This window comes from Phalacrocorax carbo, chromosome 22, assembly GCF_963921805.1.
Source record: "Phalacrocorax carbo chromosome 22, bPhaCar2.1, whole genome shotgun sequence".
Lineage (NCBI taxonomy): Eukaryota > Metazoa > Chordata > Aves > Suliformes > Phalacrocoracidae > Phalacrocorax > Phalacrocorax carbo.
In genome coordinates this window covers 2,222,706-2,241,231 of record NC_087534.1, presented here as the reverse complement: position 1 = coordinate 2,241,231, position 18,526 = coordinate 2,222,706, and the positions used below count along the sequence as shown (strand labels likewise).

The window sequence follows — 18,526 nt, the reverse complement described above, 5'->3', positions numbered from 1 at the left end:
TGTATGGAGTCCTACACGACAAGTAGCAGAAACTGCTGAAGGAGAAGGTGAATCGAGCCAGTTTGCAGAAGTAAAGGCCATCCAGCTGGCCTTAGACATCGCTGAACGGGAAAAGTGGCCAGTGCTCTATCTCTATACTGATTCCTGGATGGTGGCAAATGCCCTGTGGGGCTGGCTACAGCAGTGGAAGCAAAGCAACTGGCAGCGCAGAGGCAAACCCATCTGGGCTGCCGCACTGTGGCAAGATATTGCTGCCCGGGTAGAGAACCTGGTTGTAAAGGTACGGCATGTGGATGCTCACGTCCCCAAGAGTCGGGCCACTGAAGAACATCGAAACAACCAGCAGGTGGATCAGGCTGCCAAGATTGAAGTGGCTGAGGTGGATCTGGACTGGCAGCATAAGGGTGAACTATTTCTAGCTCGGTGGGCCCATGACACCTCAGGCCATCAAGGGAGAGATGCAACATACAGGTGGGCTCGTGATCGAGGGGTGGACTTGACCATGGACGTTATTGCGCAGGTTATCCACGAGTGTGAAACATGTGCTGCAATCAAGCAAGCGAAGCGGGTAAAGCCTCTGTGGTATGGGGGACGATGGCTGAAATATAAATATGGGGAGGCCTGGCAAATTGACTATATCACACTCCCACAGACCCGCCAAGGCAAGCGCCATGTTCTCACCATGGTAGAAGCAACCACCGGCTGGCTGGAAACATATCCTGTCCCCCACGCCACTGCCCGGAACACTATCCTGGGTCTCGAAAAACAAGTCCTGTGGCGACATGGCACCCCAGAGAGAATTGAGTCAGATAATGGGACTCATTTCCGAAACAACCTTATAGACACCTGGGCCAAAGAGCACGGCATTGAGTGGGTGTATCACATCCCCTATCACGCACCAGCCTCTGGGAAAATCGAAAGATACAATGGACTATTAAAGATGACACTGAGAGCAATGGGGGGTGGAACATTTAAACACTGGGATACACATTTAGCAAAAGCCACCTGGTTAGTCAACACAAGGGGATCTGCCAGGCGAGCTGGCCCGGCCCAATCAGAATCCTTACGTACTGTGGAAGGGGATAGAGTCCCTGTAGTGCACATAAAAAATATGCTGGGCAAGACAGTCTGGGTTATTCCTGCTTCCAGCAGAGGCAAACCCACTCGTGGGATTGCGTTTGCTCGAGGACCTGGGTGCACTTGGTGGGTGATGCGGGAGGATGGAGGAGTTCGGTGTGTACCCCAGGGGGATTTAATTCTGGGTGAAAACAGCCAATGAACTGAATAATATGCTGTTAATTGTAATATGATGTTGTATGTCATCACTACTATGGTTGCATCAGTGGAATGTTATCATGGTGGGAATCTCCCAATTAATGATAATAGCAAACGAACTTTCAATGGAACCGAGCAAAGTGCAGCAGTGAGAGAACACGAACTACCAGTGCAGCGGTGATGGAACAAGGACTGACATGCAACAACCTGACCCCACGCACACCGCCGCACCGAAGGACCCTTACAAGAGATGAAATCCAAAGTCATGGACTAAATGAACTCAATGGACATTTCACAGGCATTCTACAGGGGTGTTCCATAAACTAGTGGAATGATAAATGAAAATCTGTATATATATATATTGTTAAAGGATAAGAAGATGGATAAGGATTATTGAAGTTGTACTGAATAGTATGGGACCTGAGCATGATGTCAATGATATGGAATAAGGGGTGGATACTGTCATGGTTTCAGCTGCGATAGAGTTAATTTTCTTCACTCTAGCTGGTATAGTGCTGTGCTTTGAAATTAGCATGGAAAAAAAAACCTGTTGAGATAACACACAGATGTTTAGGCTGTTGTTGGGCAGCGCTGATACTAGTCAAGGACACGTCTAGCTTCCCATGCTCTGCTGGGTGCACAAGAAGCCGGGAGGGGAGGGGGCACAGCTAAGAGAGTGGATTCAAACTGACCAAAGGGATATTCCATATCATGTAACGTCATGCCCAGTATGCTACCTGGGAGGGGCTGGCCGGGGGAGGGAGGGAGCAATCGCGGCTCGGGGACGGGCAGCGTCGGTCGGCGGGTGGTGAGCGGCTGTATCGTTCGTGTTTCTGCGTTTTTGTTCCCTGTTTTCCCTTTCCTCCCTTTTCCCTTTTATTATATTAACCTTACTGTCATTATTATCATAATCATTTATCATCATCATTCTATTGTAGTTATTAAACTGTGCTTATCTCAACCCACAAGTTCTTTTGCTCGTCCGATTCTCTTCCCCATCCCACAGGGGTGGGGGGGGGGTGAGCGAGCGGCTGCGTGGTGTTCAGTTGCCAGCTGAGGCTGAACCACGACAGCGTTGTATACCCTATTTTGTATGTATGTTTTTATCTCCATTAAAATATTTATTTTCAAACAGGGTTCTGCTCCTATGAGAAGGGCTATGCTGATTTTTCTGAAGTTGCATTGGCATCTTTAACGTTCTACGGACACAAATTCTGCTGACCGCAAACATCCTGCCTCTACACCTGGGGGTGTGTGTGGTTTTTTCTTGTTCTGTTTTTGCTTAAGTACTGAAATCTTCCCAAGCAGATGGAAAGAACCAGACAAACTCCACAAAAAACAGCAAGTGTGTGAAGAATGAGCGTCAGATTCCCTTCACCAGCTAGACAGAGGTCCTGCTCCAACACTATTTCAAGAGCATATTCTTAAGTTCATCTTTTAAACACTCAATACCCAAAAGCGCAGTTCATTATGTCTAACAAAACAGTTTCCAAGGAGTGTGCTAGATTAGAACCCCCTGACATTTATCTAATCAGAAGAAATTATAACATTAATCTTTACTTTTCTATTTAAGAAAAAAGGATGATTCAGACAGGTGTTTTAATAGAAAGCAGCAATCATGACAGCAAAGGAAAATGTCATATCAAAAGCCATCAGCTGCATGCAGTCATTTGTGTGATACAGAAAAAACAAAGGGTTTTTTCTTATAATTTAAAGTAATTTCTGTGTTAAAGGAAAGCAAGGGAAGTGAAATAACAATGGTGATTCATAAAGCAAAGCCCATGTTGAGGCCGCGAACACTGCTAAGGCTAAACAAACAGGGCAAGTTTGCAGATTTATCAAAGGAAACTCCTCTCCCTTTCACTTTGCTCCTGTTATTCTAGGGCTACAGCACGTTTTCTCATCTAAGTCCTGCTTCTCCCTTTGGAGGAAAGCTACTGAACCACCAGACACAAACCTCTGGAGGGTGGAGGAGGAACTGGATGTCACTCCTGCTCCTTCCCTGCTCCATTATCCCTCCCCCTGATCCCGCCTCCAGAGCTGGCTGCTGGAAGCAATGCTACCCCACTGCGCCCAAAGTCCTTCAAAGTCCTCGGAGAGAACGGCGTACAACTCTTGTAAGGAATCCAGTCAAACCCACCTGCTTTGGTGACCATTTGGTCCCAAACAGGACGCACCGAACTGCCGTTAGCCACGGTTGCCTACAAAACTCAGAACACAACAGGATCTTTTCTCGGTTCCTCTCCTGCGCTAAAGCACTTCCTCTCTCCCAACAGCATCTTAAGATCCCAATCCTGAAATCCACCCTCCGTGGGCTGAGCACTCAGCACAGGACAGGCTACACCTCGCTCAGAAGAGGCTCCGTGTAGGCACAGACAGTCGCTGGGGGACCCCAGACCGCCCTTCGCCCGGCGGCACCCCGCCTGGACCGCCACATCCCACACAGCGCCTCTGGCAGAACGGCCCAAGGTAAAGGAACCCCGACGCACAACGCACGCACTGCAAACCCGTCCTCCCGTAGCTCACGAGCGTTTGTACTCCCAGCAGCTGCCGGCTGTAGCTCTCCGCGTGCCCAGGTAACGTTAACAGGATACAGAAGGATCACGCAGGTAGTTGTAGATTCACAGGAAAATAATAAGTTTAGCTAAACACACACTGTGAATAGTGAGACCGGGCAGTAAACATTTACCTTGATACTGGGCACTGAACCCCTTCTGCCTGTGGTTGCCATCCGATGTGAAGTGAAGCCGCAGCCAATTTTTACTGCTGATAACGGGGGCAGGCAAATTCATTCCAGTAAACCTGCAAGAAAACAACCAATAACAGCCAAATGTTATTCTGACTGTGAATTACACCCGAAATACCTGTTCTTCCAAGTAACCCTCCTCCTACGTGAACACAGGAAAGCCTGAAGGAGTACCCCACGCACCCCACGGGTGTTTCTATGCACGCGTTCCTTTGCTTGCCTGCCCACCTGATGGTTACACATTTGTAATTACGGGGGTCTCCATTCCTTCCTCCCAAGGCACAGGGTATGAGGGGCTGAGCTGGGGACTCCCAATGTCTGTGGAACCAGACAAATGAAACGGGTCCCGCTGGACAGCCTAAAGGCTCCAGCCCCCTCCTGCACCGCAAAGAGCGAGCGAAGGTACAGACCAGCTCTGAGCTAGAGGAGCTTCACGTGTTTCCCCAGACTAACAGAGCCTCAAAGCTCTGTCACCGTTTGTGTCTAACTGATATCACACAGAAATGACATGCAGCCATCTCAGGGGACACGCTCCACCTAAGGGGTGCAAGATGAGCCTGGCTCTCAAGCTTATTCAGTTCCCGTCTTCATAGTTTGTTAACCCTGCTTTTAAAAAACCCACAAAGTTTAACCAAGGAAGAGAAAGGATTGCAAGACCAATTTTCTTTTACTGGAAATAGCCAGCAAGAAGCAATGATTTATGATGTATCCCAACCTGAAGAAGATTGCAGCCATCAAACATGAGGTGGAAAGCTCCACAGTCCATTAGGAGTCCTTCGGCAACTGTTCCCTTCATACTTCTTTAACCTTTTTTTTTTTTTTAAAGTATTATGCTGTTTGCTTTATTAAACTCCCGATCATCATTCCTGGCCAAGTTGTCACATACCTGCTATGTCGAGTCTTAGTCCAGAGCAATGTTTATCTAAGCCACAGCACCCTTGAATCGAGGTATGTAATGGTGACATTAACCATGCTAAGGGGACCAACGCTCCCATGACAAAAGCGATTATGGAATCCTATTACTCTTAATGAAAGCCCATTTTATTTTTAATCATAGCCTGTCACTTCTTTAAAAATTATTGGCATTCCAATACCCATGCTTTTTTAGATGGAGGTAAAAGGATCCTGGAAATCTATTCCATTCCAAAGGATACTTCAGATTTTATTACTACACATTTTCAATGGCAGAACTGATCACCCAGAAAATATTTTAAAAGTCCTTCACTCAACTAACAGCTGGGAAGGCGAACTTACCTTTTCCTACGCAAACAGGAGGAGGCCGGGATGGGGCTGGGCAGCGCCTTCACCAGTGGTAGGTGAACCGCAACGCAACCCTGCCCTACTCCTGATGCAAGAGCGGGGATGATTATGCTGCATAACTAATGCATCTCTGCCACCTACAGTACAGACTCCAAACCTCGTCGTTATCTTGTGGCTGAACTCTGCGTAATTGTGAAGCATGACTGGAAACATTCTTTACGCTCTAAAATTGTTTAAGATTGTTCCTGATCATTTCTCTATTGATCATTTTCACCTCAATTTTGCAGACCCTTTTGAAATACAAGGTGTTATAAAGACGTACTCTACATGGCATTCTGCCATCCTTGGATAACTCAAAGATAGCTGAACCAATTTAATTTGAAACTTTTTCAAATAACTAAGTTCAAACAAACATATTTTGGGCTGAGATCAAACACAGGATGCCTAAAACCAATTCTGAGAAAGTTACTATGGCTGGTTGTTATGACAACACGTTTAAACTTAATACTCTTACCCCAAAGGCTATTTTATTATTCATTCTGAATCAATACTCAAACTTCTCATAAATAATCTTTAGGTATGCAGAGCCAAATTTTACTTTCATAACTGCAGAGAGCCAAGTAATTCGATTGCCTGATATAAGAGCTAGAGAACAATAAAGTCAACCTGCAGAATTTCACTCTCCCATCCCCCTGTCCCATTTTTTTTCTTAAGATGCATATCCTTTAGAGAAGTGGATTCAGCAGCCTGCAGACCAGTCATCTACTTACACACATGCTTTGGTTTAGGTATGTGAATAGTCCACTATTAACTTCCAGGGATCCCACACACATGAAATGCCAGAACTCTACCGGCCAAGAGAGTTAACACTTTGAAAATCAATTAGAAAAATTAATGGATTGCACTCCTTGCTACCTTTGCAATAGCATAAATAATTACTGAAGGCAAATGCAGGAGTATGGAAAAATAATCAATCATAGCCACAGTGCTTTGCCCCCACTTTGCACTGCTCTGAAGAAATACAGAAGATTTAGGGTGAAGGAAAACGGTTCCCTGAATTTCCTGCGTGGAAATTTTCATCAGCACCATATGTCATTTGCTTAAGACATTGACAGCTTTTTGAAAGGACTAAATCAGCCAAGAAATCACTATCAGGCCCTCATTTCCATACAGACCACTGCTCAAACTCTCAGCACACAAAAAGACTGTATTCTCTAGGGCTCCAGTCTAACAGACTCCCTTTTTTTTTCCCCTTTTATCTTCCTATCCCTTTCATTGCTGAAGTTAAGCAGCTCATCGTTAATGCCAAGTTGCAGGTTGTGCTATTTGCAGCTACTTTGGATCCCAGGTCCTGCCGGTCTTCGGCACCCAACTCAGATTTTTGCGTTGAAGGGATGGCTACGACACACCGACAGCGATGGCAAAGAGGAAGAAGCTGCTCCCTTTTTCACACACCCCAGGCTAAATCAAAACATCCCGGCAGCAGAGCACCTTTGTCAGGGATCCTGATGAGATCACTGGGACAAGCACGTGGAAACACACCACGCAACACGTGGAAGCGTGGTTTTTGGACTTGTGGTTGGTTGGTTTGTTTAAATTGATTCCAGTTCATAGAATTAGGTCAGGAAAACAAAGGCCTTACTTTTTGATTAGCTTTAATTGCTTGCAGAGCTATAACTTCAGGCTCTGGGTCTGCACTGAGCCCCGAGCCTCCTCAAGGAGGGACATCGCTATAAAATGGAAAAGGAATATTTACCCTTTGAACGCTACTGTTCTTCCCAGCCCCACGGCAGTTGTAAACCTACGCTTGTGGAACACCTAATGGAGAAAAAACCCAACCGTTCTTCCTTCAGTGCTGAAGGTGGGAACATGCTTGTCCTGGTTTCCACTGGGATAGAGTTAATTTTCTCCCTAGTAGCTGGTACAGTGCTGGGTTTTGGATTTAGTGTGAGAATAGCATTGATAACACGGGGATGTTTTAGTTGCTGCTGAGCAGTGCTTACACTGGCAAGGCACTAGGCAAGGACTTTTCCAGCCTCCCCTGCTCTGCCAGGGCACAGCCAGGACAGCTGATCCAAACTGACCCCAGGGATGTCCCACACCACATGGCGTCATGCTCAGCATATAGAGCTGGGGGAAGAAGGAAGGGGGGGGATGTTGGGAGTGATGGCGTTTGTCTTCCCAAGTCACCGTTGTACATGATGGAGCCCTGCTTTCCTGGGGGTGGCTGAACACCCGCCTGCCCGTGGGAAGGGGCGAGTGAATGCCTTGGTTTGCTTTGCTTTGCTTGCACACATGGCTTTAGCTTTACCTATTAAACCATCTTTATCCCAACCCACAAGTTTTCTCACTTTTCCTCTCCTGATTCTCTCCCCATCCCACTGCGGGGGAGTGAGCGAGCGGCTGCGTGGGGCTGAGCTGCCGCTGGGGCTGAACCACGACAGCACTTTCAGCCCAAAGCTGCACCTTCTCCTGTCTCACAGGATTCAGCCAGCAGGCACGCCACCTCACACAATCAGAAAACGCATCCCGGTCTTCCCAGTCCTCTTCCCTAGTTGGCACCACTGAATCTGCAAGCAGACAGCTGTGGGATGAAGGGTTCATCCCCTCTGAAATGTGTATTGCCCAGCACTGGATGGAGGGGTCAGGGGCAGAGATGTTCTGATGGCTTCAGCTACACATTTAACGGAGAACACTATGCTCACCTGCAGTTAACTACTAGCTTTTCACCATAAGGCTCCCACAGGTTTAAAAGAATCATTAGGGAACATTAATGGTTAATTGATAATGGAATATTTAATTACAGATAAACTCAGCTGAACTGAAGCAGCTGCATGGTCTTTGAACACAAATGCCCTGGCTGCTGTTGATGAATCTCAAATGAAATGGGAAGGATGCTCAGCAGGCAAGAGTCAACAGCAATCACGAAAACCAGAGAAACACCCCAAGTCTCCTGCAGGAGCTACCACCGACTTGTCTGTGCATGGGGATAACGCCAGGCAGCACCAATTAGCACTGCTAAACCTGCGGGCAGACTGACAACAGCCTAAGACAAAAAAGCAGACAATAAAGGCTGCGACAAGCTCTTGGAGAGGATGCCGATTGCGCTGTGACACGGAGCACACAACGTTTGTACCGCCAACTTCTCAAGGTCACGTTATTCTTTATAAACCCAATGCTGCCTGGCTTCTTCAATAAAAAGGAGGAGCTACATCACAGAGACTTAGAAATGCACAGAGCTAATTAAAAGAAGCTGAAACTCCTTTCCACATTCCCCAGCATACTTTTGTACTACATTATGTGCTCTGAATTTTCAACACCTACCATTAGCCCAATAAATGATTGAATTTCTAATAGTCCAGTGAGCCATGTAAATAGAAGGGCTTCTATTTTGGACCTCTGCCACTGTATTTTTCAATATTCCAGGCTTTTTTTTTTTAAATAAGTCTATTAGCAATTTACAAAACTTTTCAAGCCTCTCTACTTCCATTTCCCCCCCTCCTCCCTTTCCTTGCCACCATCACCAGGAGATATGAATCACTTGATTAAATATTCAGCTTCCTGAATATGGCAACATGTTAACTAAAATCTAAGGCTTTGGAATGACTAAGTAGCAATGTAAGAACTGGTTTTGAAGTAAAATCAATAATCATTACTCACTGATGGGAATTCGGTACACATTTTTAAGCCTGCAGTCACTTGGAGAAAGAGATAAACTGAGCTTCCACCCAAAAATTTAATTCCCACAGCTTTGCCTTTTTGAGCGTGGAGGCGACCAGAGAGGAGGCTGAGGCCGGGAAGGTTGGGCGAGGAACAGGCTCTTCCCTCTGTCCCCCTGGCCTGGTGACCAAGAATTGCAAGAACAGCCCTTCTCTGAATGTCATTTCACCCACATCTTCATTAAGTCCCACAAGGACCAAGTTTTTGGACGCTTTGGCTTGTGCTCTACCCACGAGAGGTCCTTGAAAGCAAAAGGACGATGTTTGAACCACACTGAATACTCTGCATGAAAAAGAACCTGTCAGACGATACCAAACATTTCAGGCCCTATAAGATACTGCACAAACCTGATCAAGTTTCAAGTGTCTTCAACACCAGTGTCAAGCAACCAGCGCACAGAAATTAGTGCTCAAGGAACATGGGAACTCCTGTAATCATTTGAAAAGCATTTAACAGCCCCAGGAAAACCCTATGCCAGTGAGGATTTCAAAAATTATTTTTTTGTCCCAACTTCTCTTTCAATTGAAGCTCATCCTACGCACAGGGGATAGAGAGCAGCCTTCAGCTTTCTACATTGCGGTCCTTTGGGGTACGGGACATCGCACCCATGTCTCCAGCACACGCGCGGGGAGCTCCGAGGGCAGCGGGCGGCTGGCTCCCCACTGCCATCGCCACAGGTAAATACTCCAGGGCAACGGGAGGAGCGAGCTTCTGTCCTGTTCCCACACAGGCAGAAGGCTTTGAACGTGAACAACCAGTTTGATCTCAGCTCTTCTCTGAAAGAGGAAAAGCGCTGCTCTAGGGGCAGCTGGGTCATTTTGTGGTTGATTGAGGTCAATGGAACAGTTTGTTTACTTAGGTGTGATCAGGATGCAAGTCCCAGAGAGGACCACCTCGGGAGAGGCCCAGCATACACAGAAGGCGAGAATTCACGTTGCAATCACAAGTTTTAAGAGAGCTAAAGAGGAGCATGCCAGGCTCTTTGTGCCATTTCCAAGCAGATTAAGCTGCTGCAGAAAGAAGCCTGGTGCACTATGTGTAGGCTCCCTTCTCCTGTACCAGGTACTAGATTTATCTACCTTTCTGACCATCCCAACTTCCAGAAGAACAAACCAACCCGCTGAAGAAACCAAAGCAGCACAGATACTCGGCTCTAACTCCCCACGTGCTCCTTGACCAGCTGCTCCCCCTGCTAGCAGGCCGTTGCGAGTCCGTTACCCCTGTTCGTTCAGAAAGACCCGCAGCATTTGCAGAATTGCACTGGGAACCCTCACCCTGTCCCAGGCCCCCGACCTTGAACGCTGCCCCCAAGCTGAGATGCCCTGTGAAAAATGCATCCCTTAATCAATTCATTTTACCCCAAATGCTTTCCGATTTTGTTTTTTAACCAGAGCATTAGGGCATTTTTTTTCTTAAGTGAAACTGAAGCCTCCATGTTAAATACAGCTCCTCCAATTCCTTCACTGCATTACACAGAAAGGTTAATGGTATCAAAACTCCTCTTTTCAGGAAAAGCAGTGAAGTGTGGTTTTTTCCACTAAACTGTTTTCTTTATTTCTTTTCTTGCTCTTGTATTTCACACTGAATTCAGGCATTAAATATTTATACCATTCACTCAGCCATTCCTCCCTTGGCACAATTAGCATTACTGTACATGGACGACACCGATTAATCTGCATTCACACACCATCATCTATTTACAAATCCCAATTCCTGCTTTAATTTGGTTCCACATGGAGAGAAAGAAAGAGGGGGGAGGATCGATAAAATGTCAGAAAGTGAGCTAGAAGCACTAGACTAGTGGAAGGAGCTATTTACAGACAGAAGATCCAATTTTAAGCACCCTGCAATTTGATCAGCATGAATATGACCATGGTACTTCCTAAAGAACCCAAGTACGACGAGCGATTCCTCGTGCGGATGCTACACAAACCAACCATAGGAGAGCGTGGAGTCAAAGGTCACAACTAAAGGTACAAACTCTGCTTGAAATCACATTACATCAAGTGTGTTACTTCGAGATAATGGATTTAAGCATGAACTTGAAGGCATACATGTGGCCTGGTGCTGTCCAGAATCAGGATGTAGTCAAACACCAGCTCCAGTGAGCCCAAACAGATAAAAGACAAAAGAACACCACTGGGGATGCTTTTTTTTTTAAAAAAAAAATTATTCTTGTTTGGTTTATCTTTAAAGAGAGAACAAGCTGAGCCTCTGAGAGAGGAGGTTACACCTCCAAGGTCACACCAATACTAGCTCAGAACAGAGAATTGCACTCTAAGCTTAAGATTCACAAAAAAACTTTTCTGAGAGGATATTTAATAACCGGCACCTCTGAGACCTTCTTGGGACTTTGACTCGACAACGGCTTGTGTCAGACACGAGCGATACGTGACTCGCAGAGGGCTGGATTCAGTCTGACAGTCTCCACGCCTCCCCTTTCTCAAGTACGTACAATCCCAAGCCTCTGTACTTCACAGATAGCTGGAATTAACGCCTCCCGCTGTCCCGGGTCCTGTCCAAGCAGAGCTGAGACACACCTTGCGGGAGGCCAGCAGTCGGGGAAGAGAGCACGGGCGCTGCCAGCCTGCACGCGGCATACGCTGCACACCCTCCTGCCTTTCACTTGGCTAACTGCAAATCCCGCAGCGATCCTGCGGCTCTTCCCCCTGCACGAGGGCTATCATGAATTCCAAAGCGTTGCGTTTTCCGTCATCCTCATAACTTTAGAATAAAGACTTTAATGGCAACTGGTCTTGGGTAGGGCCTGTCAAGGGACCGTGAATCCTCGATTCGTACAGGCATGTCCAAGCATAAGCACTTGCAAGAAAATTGTAGCACTGCTGCGCTGTTCATGCTCTTACGGAGAAGGACTGGAGATCAGCCTTTAGCTCCCCGCTCCTACCACACCGTGCACCAGGCTTCGCAGGTCCCAGCTAGGGTTTCTCAGCAGCAGAGTATAAGGCAACTCTTTATTTCATCTCTCTTTTTACCTCCCCTTGGCACATGCACGTCTGTAGCTACACGCCTGACAGTAATCAATAACATCGGCCAGCCAGTGACAGGTTCTCCTGGACCACAGGAGGTTGCAGGCTCCAGGCCCAGGACCACAGGAGACACCCAGATAGGGCGGCTGGGTTCTCCTGGAGTCTCCAACACTCCGGGTGAACTCACCCGATACTGGACCTTCCCTGAGCACAGCTTCGCCTTTTCCTGCTGTGGCTGTATTTTCACACTAACCCCAAACGAGACCCACTTCAGTCACCGAGGCTGGGCAAGCAGGAGGAGGTGCGGTTTCAGCAGCATTTCCATGGCAGGATAAAGCAGTCACAGGAAGCTTAATGCTACCCGACAGTCGCAGCCAATGGAAGATTTAAAAAGAACAGCGTGCACTCCTGGAGCCTTAGCAGAACAAGGGAAAAACATAAACAAACTGCTTAGTTTTGGGGCTGTAGGTGCTCGGTTTAACCAAAATCGTTCAGGGTACAGAACTGACGCCATCACAAGCCCCGGCACCCGCGGCGCTGCTTTGCAGCTCTACCGCATCAGCCTTCACAGAGACTCCCATTTCCTCAGTCTTTACTACACTGAAGAATTCGGACTATTCAGAGATTAATTTTCCTTTCAGTACAACTAGGGGACATACTGCAGAAGCTCTTCGTAATTCTGTGTATTATTATTCACTTCACCTGTATTTTTAACTTTTCATCCAAACCTCTACTCAAATTATCACGAGAGCTGTACCATTCATTCCGAACATCTTATTTCAGCATGCCTACTCTCTTAAATAAAGTATACTTAAGCACCTCTAGACCTCATTTTTCGGTCGCAAGAGACATCCCCATCACAATGGACTTTTACAAGGAAAACGAATAATTAGATCCCATTATTGTTCCTCACTAAACGCTGTAGGGATGGAAAGAACACACTTGCATCTTAAGTCTGTTCCTGAAGCAGAGAAAAAGATGCTCAAAAAATGCAGTGAGATCAGCATCCCCATCGCCCCAGGCCTTTGCAAGCATCAGGCTGTTGACATTAGGGCCACAAAAATGCTGAGGGCTGGAGCACCTCTCCTGCGAGGACAGGCCGAGAGTTGGGTTGTTCAGCCCGGGGAAGAGGAGGCTGTGGGGGGACATTATTGCAGCCTTCCAGTGCTTAAAGGGGGACTATAGGAAGGATGGGCACAACCTCTTTAGCAAGGCCTGTTGTGACAGGATGAGGGATGGTGGTTTTAAACTAAAGGAGGGTGGATCTAGACTGGATATAAGGAAAAAATCTTTTACAATGAGGGTGGTGAAACCCTGGCCCAGGCTGCCCAGAGAGGTGGTCGATGCCCCATCCCTGGAAGCATCCAAAGTCAGGTTAGACAGGGCTCTGAGCAGCCTGGCCTAGTTGAAGATGTCCCTGCTCACTGCGGGGGTTGGCCTGGATGGCCTCTAAGGTCCCTTCCCACCTAAACCATTCTGTGATTCTACAACATGTAGATCCCTAGGGACTCCTGGCTATGGAGCACCCTGAAAAAGCAGTCCATAAACACTGAAAATGAACTACTTCCACCAGTCAGGCCTATGTCTTGTCATCAAGTGAAGTACTTATCACCTCAGAAGAGGGGCTTCAAAGTCCTTTCCACCACTGGCACATTTTTAAGATTCATAGTGAGGCTCACGGGCCACCTTAACTCCAAGGACAGGTTTAAGAAGAGTTGTTTTCTGTGAGAGAAGCGATACTCTCCTCTTCCAAAAGGAATGAATACTTACTTGAGAGGACAGGTTATTTTAGAAATGAAACTTCTTGGCACGTTCAGACATACCCTGACCCTACAAACTCCAGAGAACCTGGTGACACCAGACCAGCTCGTGATTATTGGAAACGACAGAATACGAGAGATCTGCTCAAAGCCAACCCGCTCGGGGAAACCCCGCTGTTACTGGCTCAGGACTGTGGTACTGAAAATGAAAGAACTCTTCCAATTTGGATTCCACCTCAGTCTTAGTTCCTGGATGCAGCTTAAGGGCAAATCCCTCTCCTGCCGTAACTCGGGCATAGCACTTTTGGCCTCGAACCCTCCGCCACCTCCTGGTTTTCCCCCAATGGAGCTACGCTGATCTTGTAACAACAGAATTCAGCTTTAGCTCTAAGAGCAACAAATCACGCCCAAAGCCTTCCAGTTATAGTGATACCTGCCTTTGCTCCACCCAAAAGCTGGTGCTGGAAGGGAAATCTAGGGAAATCTGATTAGTTTATCACTCACAGCTTGCTTACTCTTTTTTTCCCTTTTTTTTTTTTTACATTCCATTGAAAGATGAAAGTGTTTCCATGCAGCAGCAAAACTTCAGCCATTGACATCAACTTTAATTACCGCCTGCTCCCAGATAAATTTGCTGGCTAAAACCAAATCAATACTTTTTTTTTTTCCAGGAACCTTTATAGCAAAGTTCTTAATTTATTCTTTTCTTTTTTTTTTTCTTCCCCCCTCCCCCCCCCCATTTTTTAAGTGACATTTCCCCAGCGCATCTTTAAAAGAGTGTAAACCAAATCTTTGGCTGATTCGAGTCGATGTAGCTCCACTGCAGACAAAGCCAGACTAATTTACGCTGTACAGGGGATCTGACAATCTAATTTCTCTGCTGTTTTCTTTAACCTATGAAATGTTTCAAAATTATTTCAAGTCTTTCATTAGTCTGAATTCTCTTGCATCTCTATGCTAGATTAATTATGGTCACTTTAATGAAAGAAGTGGTTCATTAGTCCACATGCATTTCTGAAGCTGTCACAGTGGAGCAATTCAACAGGTGAGATGTTCTCTGAGGAATTCTGATTAAATTTAGCAGTTATTTATGTACATACCCATCCACTACAGACTATGGTTTGTTACATTTAATATATATAGACAGGTCATTATGTACATATATACACACGTGCATAGATATAGAAAAGCAAATGGCTCATCTTGCAGACAAATCATTTATTTTTAAGGCACTAACAGAATTTAGATTTTCACTTTTACAGTAAAATCCACCTCGGCCTGAAGGCACAAGTTTACATGCCACTTGCTGCAGGAAGGAGCAAAATGCAGATGGTGCATAAAGGCAATTGTAAAGCACTCAAGTCGGCTAGGAGCAGAAAGCTAGTCTTCCCTCTTCACCTTAATGCAGCTGAAGTCACATTATAGCTTCAACTGCTAGTGTTACCGAGGTCACACATAAGGTTTAAACTTCAAAGCCGAAGATGCCTGGATAATTTTAAACTCTTGCCGAAGAGACATACCCAGTGACACAGTCTGGAGGCTACTCTGCCGCAGGCTGCACCGAAGGACAAATTCCAGAGCACACGCTTCCCTCTGCACACCAGGCTGGGAGAGCCACAACCCAGAGGCACGAGAATTTCCCACTCTTTGTTGCTGTGGGACCCTCCAGGGCTGGGTCACCTTCAAAGGCTATTGAGGAAAAAAGGCTCTTCCTCCTGTACAACACACGTCAGTGACTGGAACAGTACTGCCTATGGGTAGATCTGGTAGACTTCTTACACCTGGGAAGAGAAAGGCCCCCCACAAAGTGAAAGGGCTTAATGCAACCCACCCTCCCTGCAAATGACTGAATAGAAGAAAGTCAACTGACAGAAAAAATGTGTTTGTTTATGGCTCAGAAAAGCAAGACTGCAAGAGCACAGCCCCATCAACTGTGATGGTCTGTACTGAAAAAGGAGACCGCACCTCTGAAACGGGTGTGTTTTATTACATAGAATCACAGAATCGTTAAGGTTGGAAAAGACCCTTAAGATCATCAAGTCCAACCGCTAACCTCTCACTGCCAAGCCACCACTAAACCATATCCTCAAGCACCACATCTACCCTTCTTTTAAATACCTCCAGGGATGGACTCCACCACCTCCCTGGGCAGCCTGTTCCAATACCTCACAACTCTTTTGGTGAAGTTTTTCCTAATATCCAACCTAAACCTCCCCTGGTGCAGCTTGAAGCCATTTCCACTTGCCCTATCGCTTGTTACTAGGGAGAAGAGTCCAACCCCCACCCCCCCCTCACTCCAGCCCCTCTCAGGCAGCTGCAGAGAGCGAGAAGGGCTCCCCTCAGCCCCCCCTTCTCCAGGCTAAACCCCCCCAGCTCCCCCAGCCGCCCCCCAGCACACTTGTGCTCCAGACCCTGCCCCAGCCCCGCTGCCCTTCTCTGGACATGCTCCAGCACCTCGATGTCCTTCTTGTAGCGAGGGACCCAAAACTGAGCACATGGAAGTACTGACTATAATACTTTTACTATGGAAGTAGCATTTAGCTCCAGTCATACAAAAAAAAAAAAGGTAGCAAACATGATTATATTTATTCTATTCAGGAGAAAACAAACACGTAATTCAACACAACAAAAGAATGGCTAATGCAATTGAAGCTTAGTAATGCTGCATTGCAAATCCCCCAAAGAAGTCTGCTACAGCTTTATTACAATTTCCTCTAAACCCTTTCTGCTTCACTATCAGTGCTACAGAAATGGTTTTCCTCAGTGCAGAGTTAGATGTGTTGATAACACGAGAGCCTATATTTATTACTAGATAAATAACAACCATTTCCATCACTGCATGCACAGATATACTCATGTCTTTGTCAGTCTAACAATGCACTTAAATTCCATTAAACTTGGACTCTTTATTGACAGATTAGGCTGGAAAGCCACGGGGCATGCTTTCACAACATTCAGCCCACAAAATTCTGCAGACTGAGACCAAGAAGTTGAAAGGCGCTTCGAATTTCAGCCTCCCGCTCTTCCAGCGCACCAGGCGCAGAGGTTGCTTCCTTTGGGAAGCGGCGCACAATTGGGTCACCTCACCCTTGGTCTTAGATACCCATAAGGGAAGACGCTAAGCTTGACTGACAGGTGGAGTTCAGACTGAAGCTCCACCACTTTCAGACCAGACACAGAACTTCATGACTGTCTTATTTTCTCCTACAGACTCTGCCTTTATAGCCTGGCACTGTTCACAGTGCGTTCTCTTTGCAGGTACACTGTTGTTAAGCATTAGTCAAGAAGGAAAAAGGGACATATCCAAGCCTGCTCTGATAACCTTTCAAGCTCTTGAAGAAACGGTATCTTTAGAGAAAAAGGTGGAAAGGAGGCAGTCACATGCAGAAGACATTGAGTGACCTCTCTGAAGTCCCAAAGGATGCTTACAAGGTTTACCACCATATTCAGGATTTTAGCTACAAGACACCTGTGAGACACTATAGTGAGTCAGGTGTCATTGGCTGGCACCAAACTCACCCACGTGCCACCTCTGGAGACTACCTGCCTTTTTTCATTTATTTTCTGTAGTTTCTACAAAGGCTCTTCTACAGTGCAGCAAAAAGACACAGAAACAAGAAGAAAACAAGATCTGGAAACTGAAGCTTAGATTACTGACAGCTCACTAAAATTACAGCAGTCATGGCTCTAGAAATTACAACAAAATGCAAAGCAGCCTCAAGAGGAAGAAAATAATGAGAAATTGCAAATTCTTTTATGCAAAGACTTGTTTTCTAGCTTCGCATTTAGCATAATGATACATGAATGGGATCAGAATGTCTACGTAAGACTGCAACGTAATGCTGATAAATAATGGCACACAGAAGCACCAAGTGCTGAAGCACATCTTTACAGACACAGCACTTCTGCCTCCCTTTAAAGCTGAAGAGAACTGATGGGCTGTGTAACAAGGTGAGGTGGTAAAGCCCCCAGAGAAAGGTTTAAGCCAGGTCTAATGGCTGCTGCCTCCAGGCAAAGTCTGAACTAATCAAGTGATGAATGGCCCCTGGGTGCCGGAGCATCTGCAGCAGCTCAGTCCCCCGATCATTGTCCCCAGTTCCTCCAGAATGGGACACTGACTGATGACAGCAGCACCACACAGCTTAGGGAACAGTATGTCCTGTGCCCCCTCCTCCTTCCACCCAGAAGAGGCTGAAGGTTTTATTTATTTTTATTTTGATGATTTGGAAGCGTACATGAACCTGGAGTGACGGCAACATCCCTCCTGGCCAAAAGTCACAGCCTACCTAGATTGCCCACATGATGCTCGGCTCTTCCACTGTACTGTGCGTCTTGGCCCTCGCTTAGGCCACGAGAAAGTGCTGCCTTGTTATAGAAAGCATAGAGAAAGATGGAACTGGATCCACCACTTATGGATATTTACATAAAACAACTACATTTCCCATCTTCTTAGCAGACGGAATGATTTTGAACTATCACGGTCAAGACTGTTTTACTTTGTAACTTCCAACTGCAGTAGGGTGACAGTAAGACTAGAATTCCTGTTGAAAAGGGCTTAGTGGAACCATCTGCTTATTTACTCTAGATATTAATTTAGCACGAAGTCCAAAATTGAAGAAAAGCTGCATAATGGCTTTAAGCCAAATCCACAGAAGCCACTTTGTCCTTAAACTCCAGCCTCGAACCTGCTCTGAATTCTTTAAGCAAGGGCCTTCTTGTGCCCTCTCTACAGAGAGCACCAAGTCCAGCAGCATCCTGAAACACGGCACAGCTCTCAG

The 18,526-nt window shown here is 46.3% G+C and overlaps 1 protein-coding gene across 1 annotated transcript in view; it reads right to left on the bottom strand.

Annotated features, from left to right (window-relative positions):
- The window catches only part of CSMD2 (CUB and Sushi multiple domains 2), a 358,465-nt gene that overhangs the window by 175,508 nt on the left and 164,431 nt on the right, over window positions 1-18,526 (bottom strand). The window contains exon 7 of the mRNA XM_064471428.1: window positions 3,965-4,077. Within this exon, the coding sequence (XP_064327498.1) occupies window positions 3,965-4,077 (113 nt within the window). The remainder of the gene's footprint in view (window positions 1-3,964; window positions 4,078-18,526) is intronic.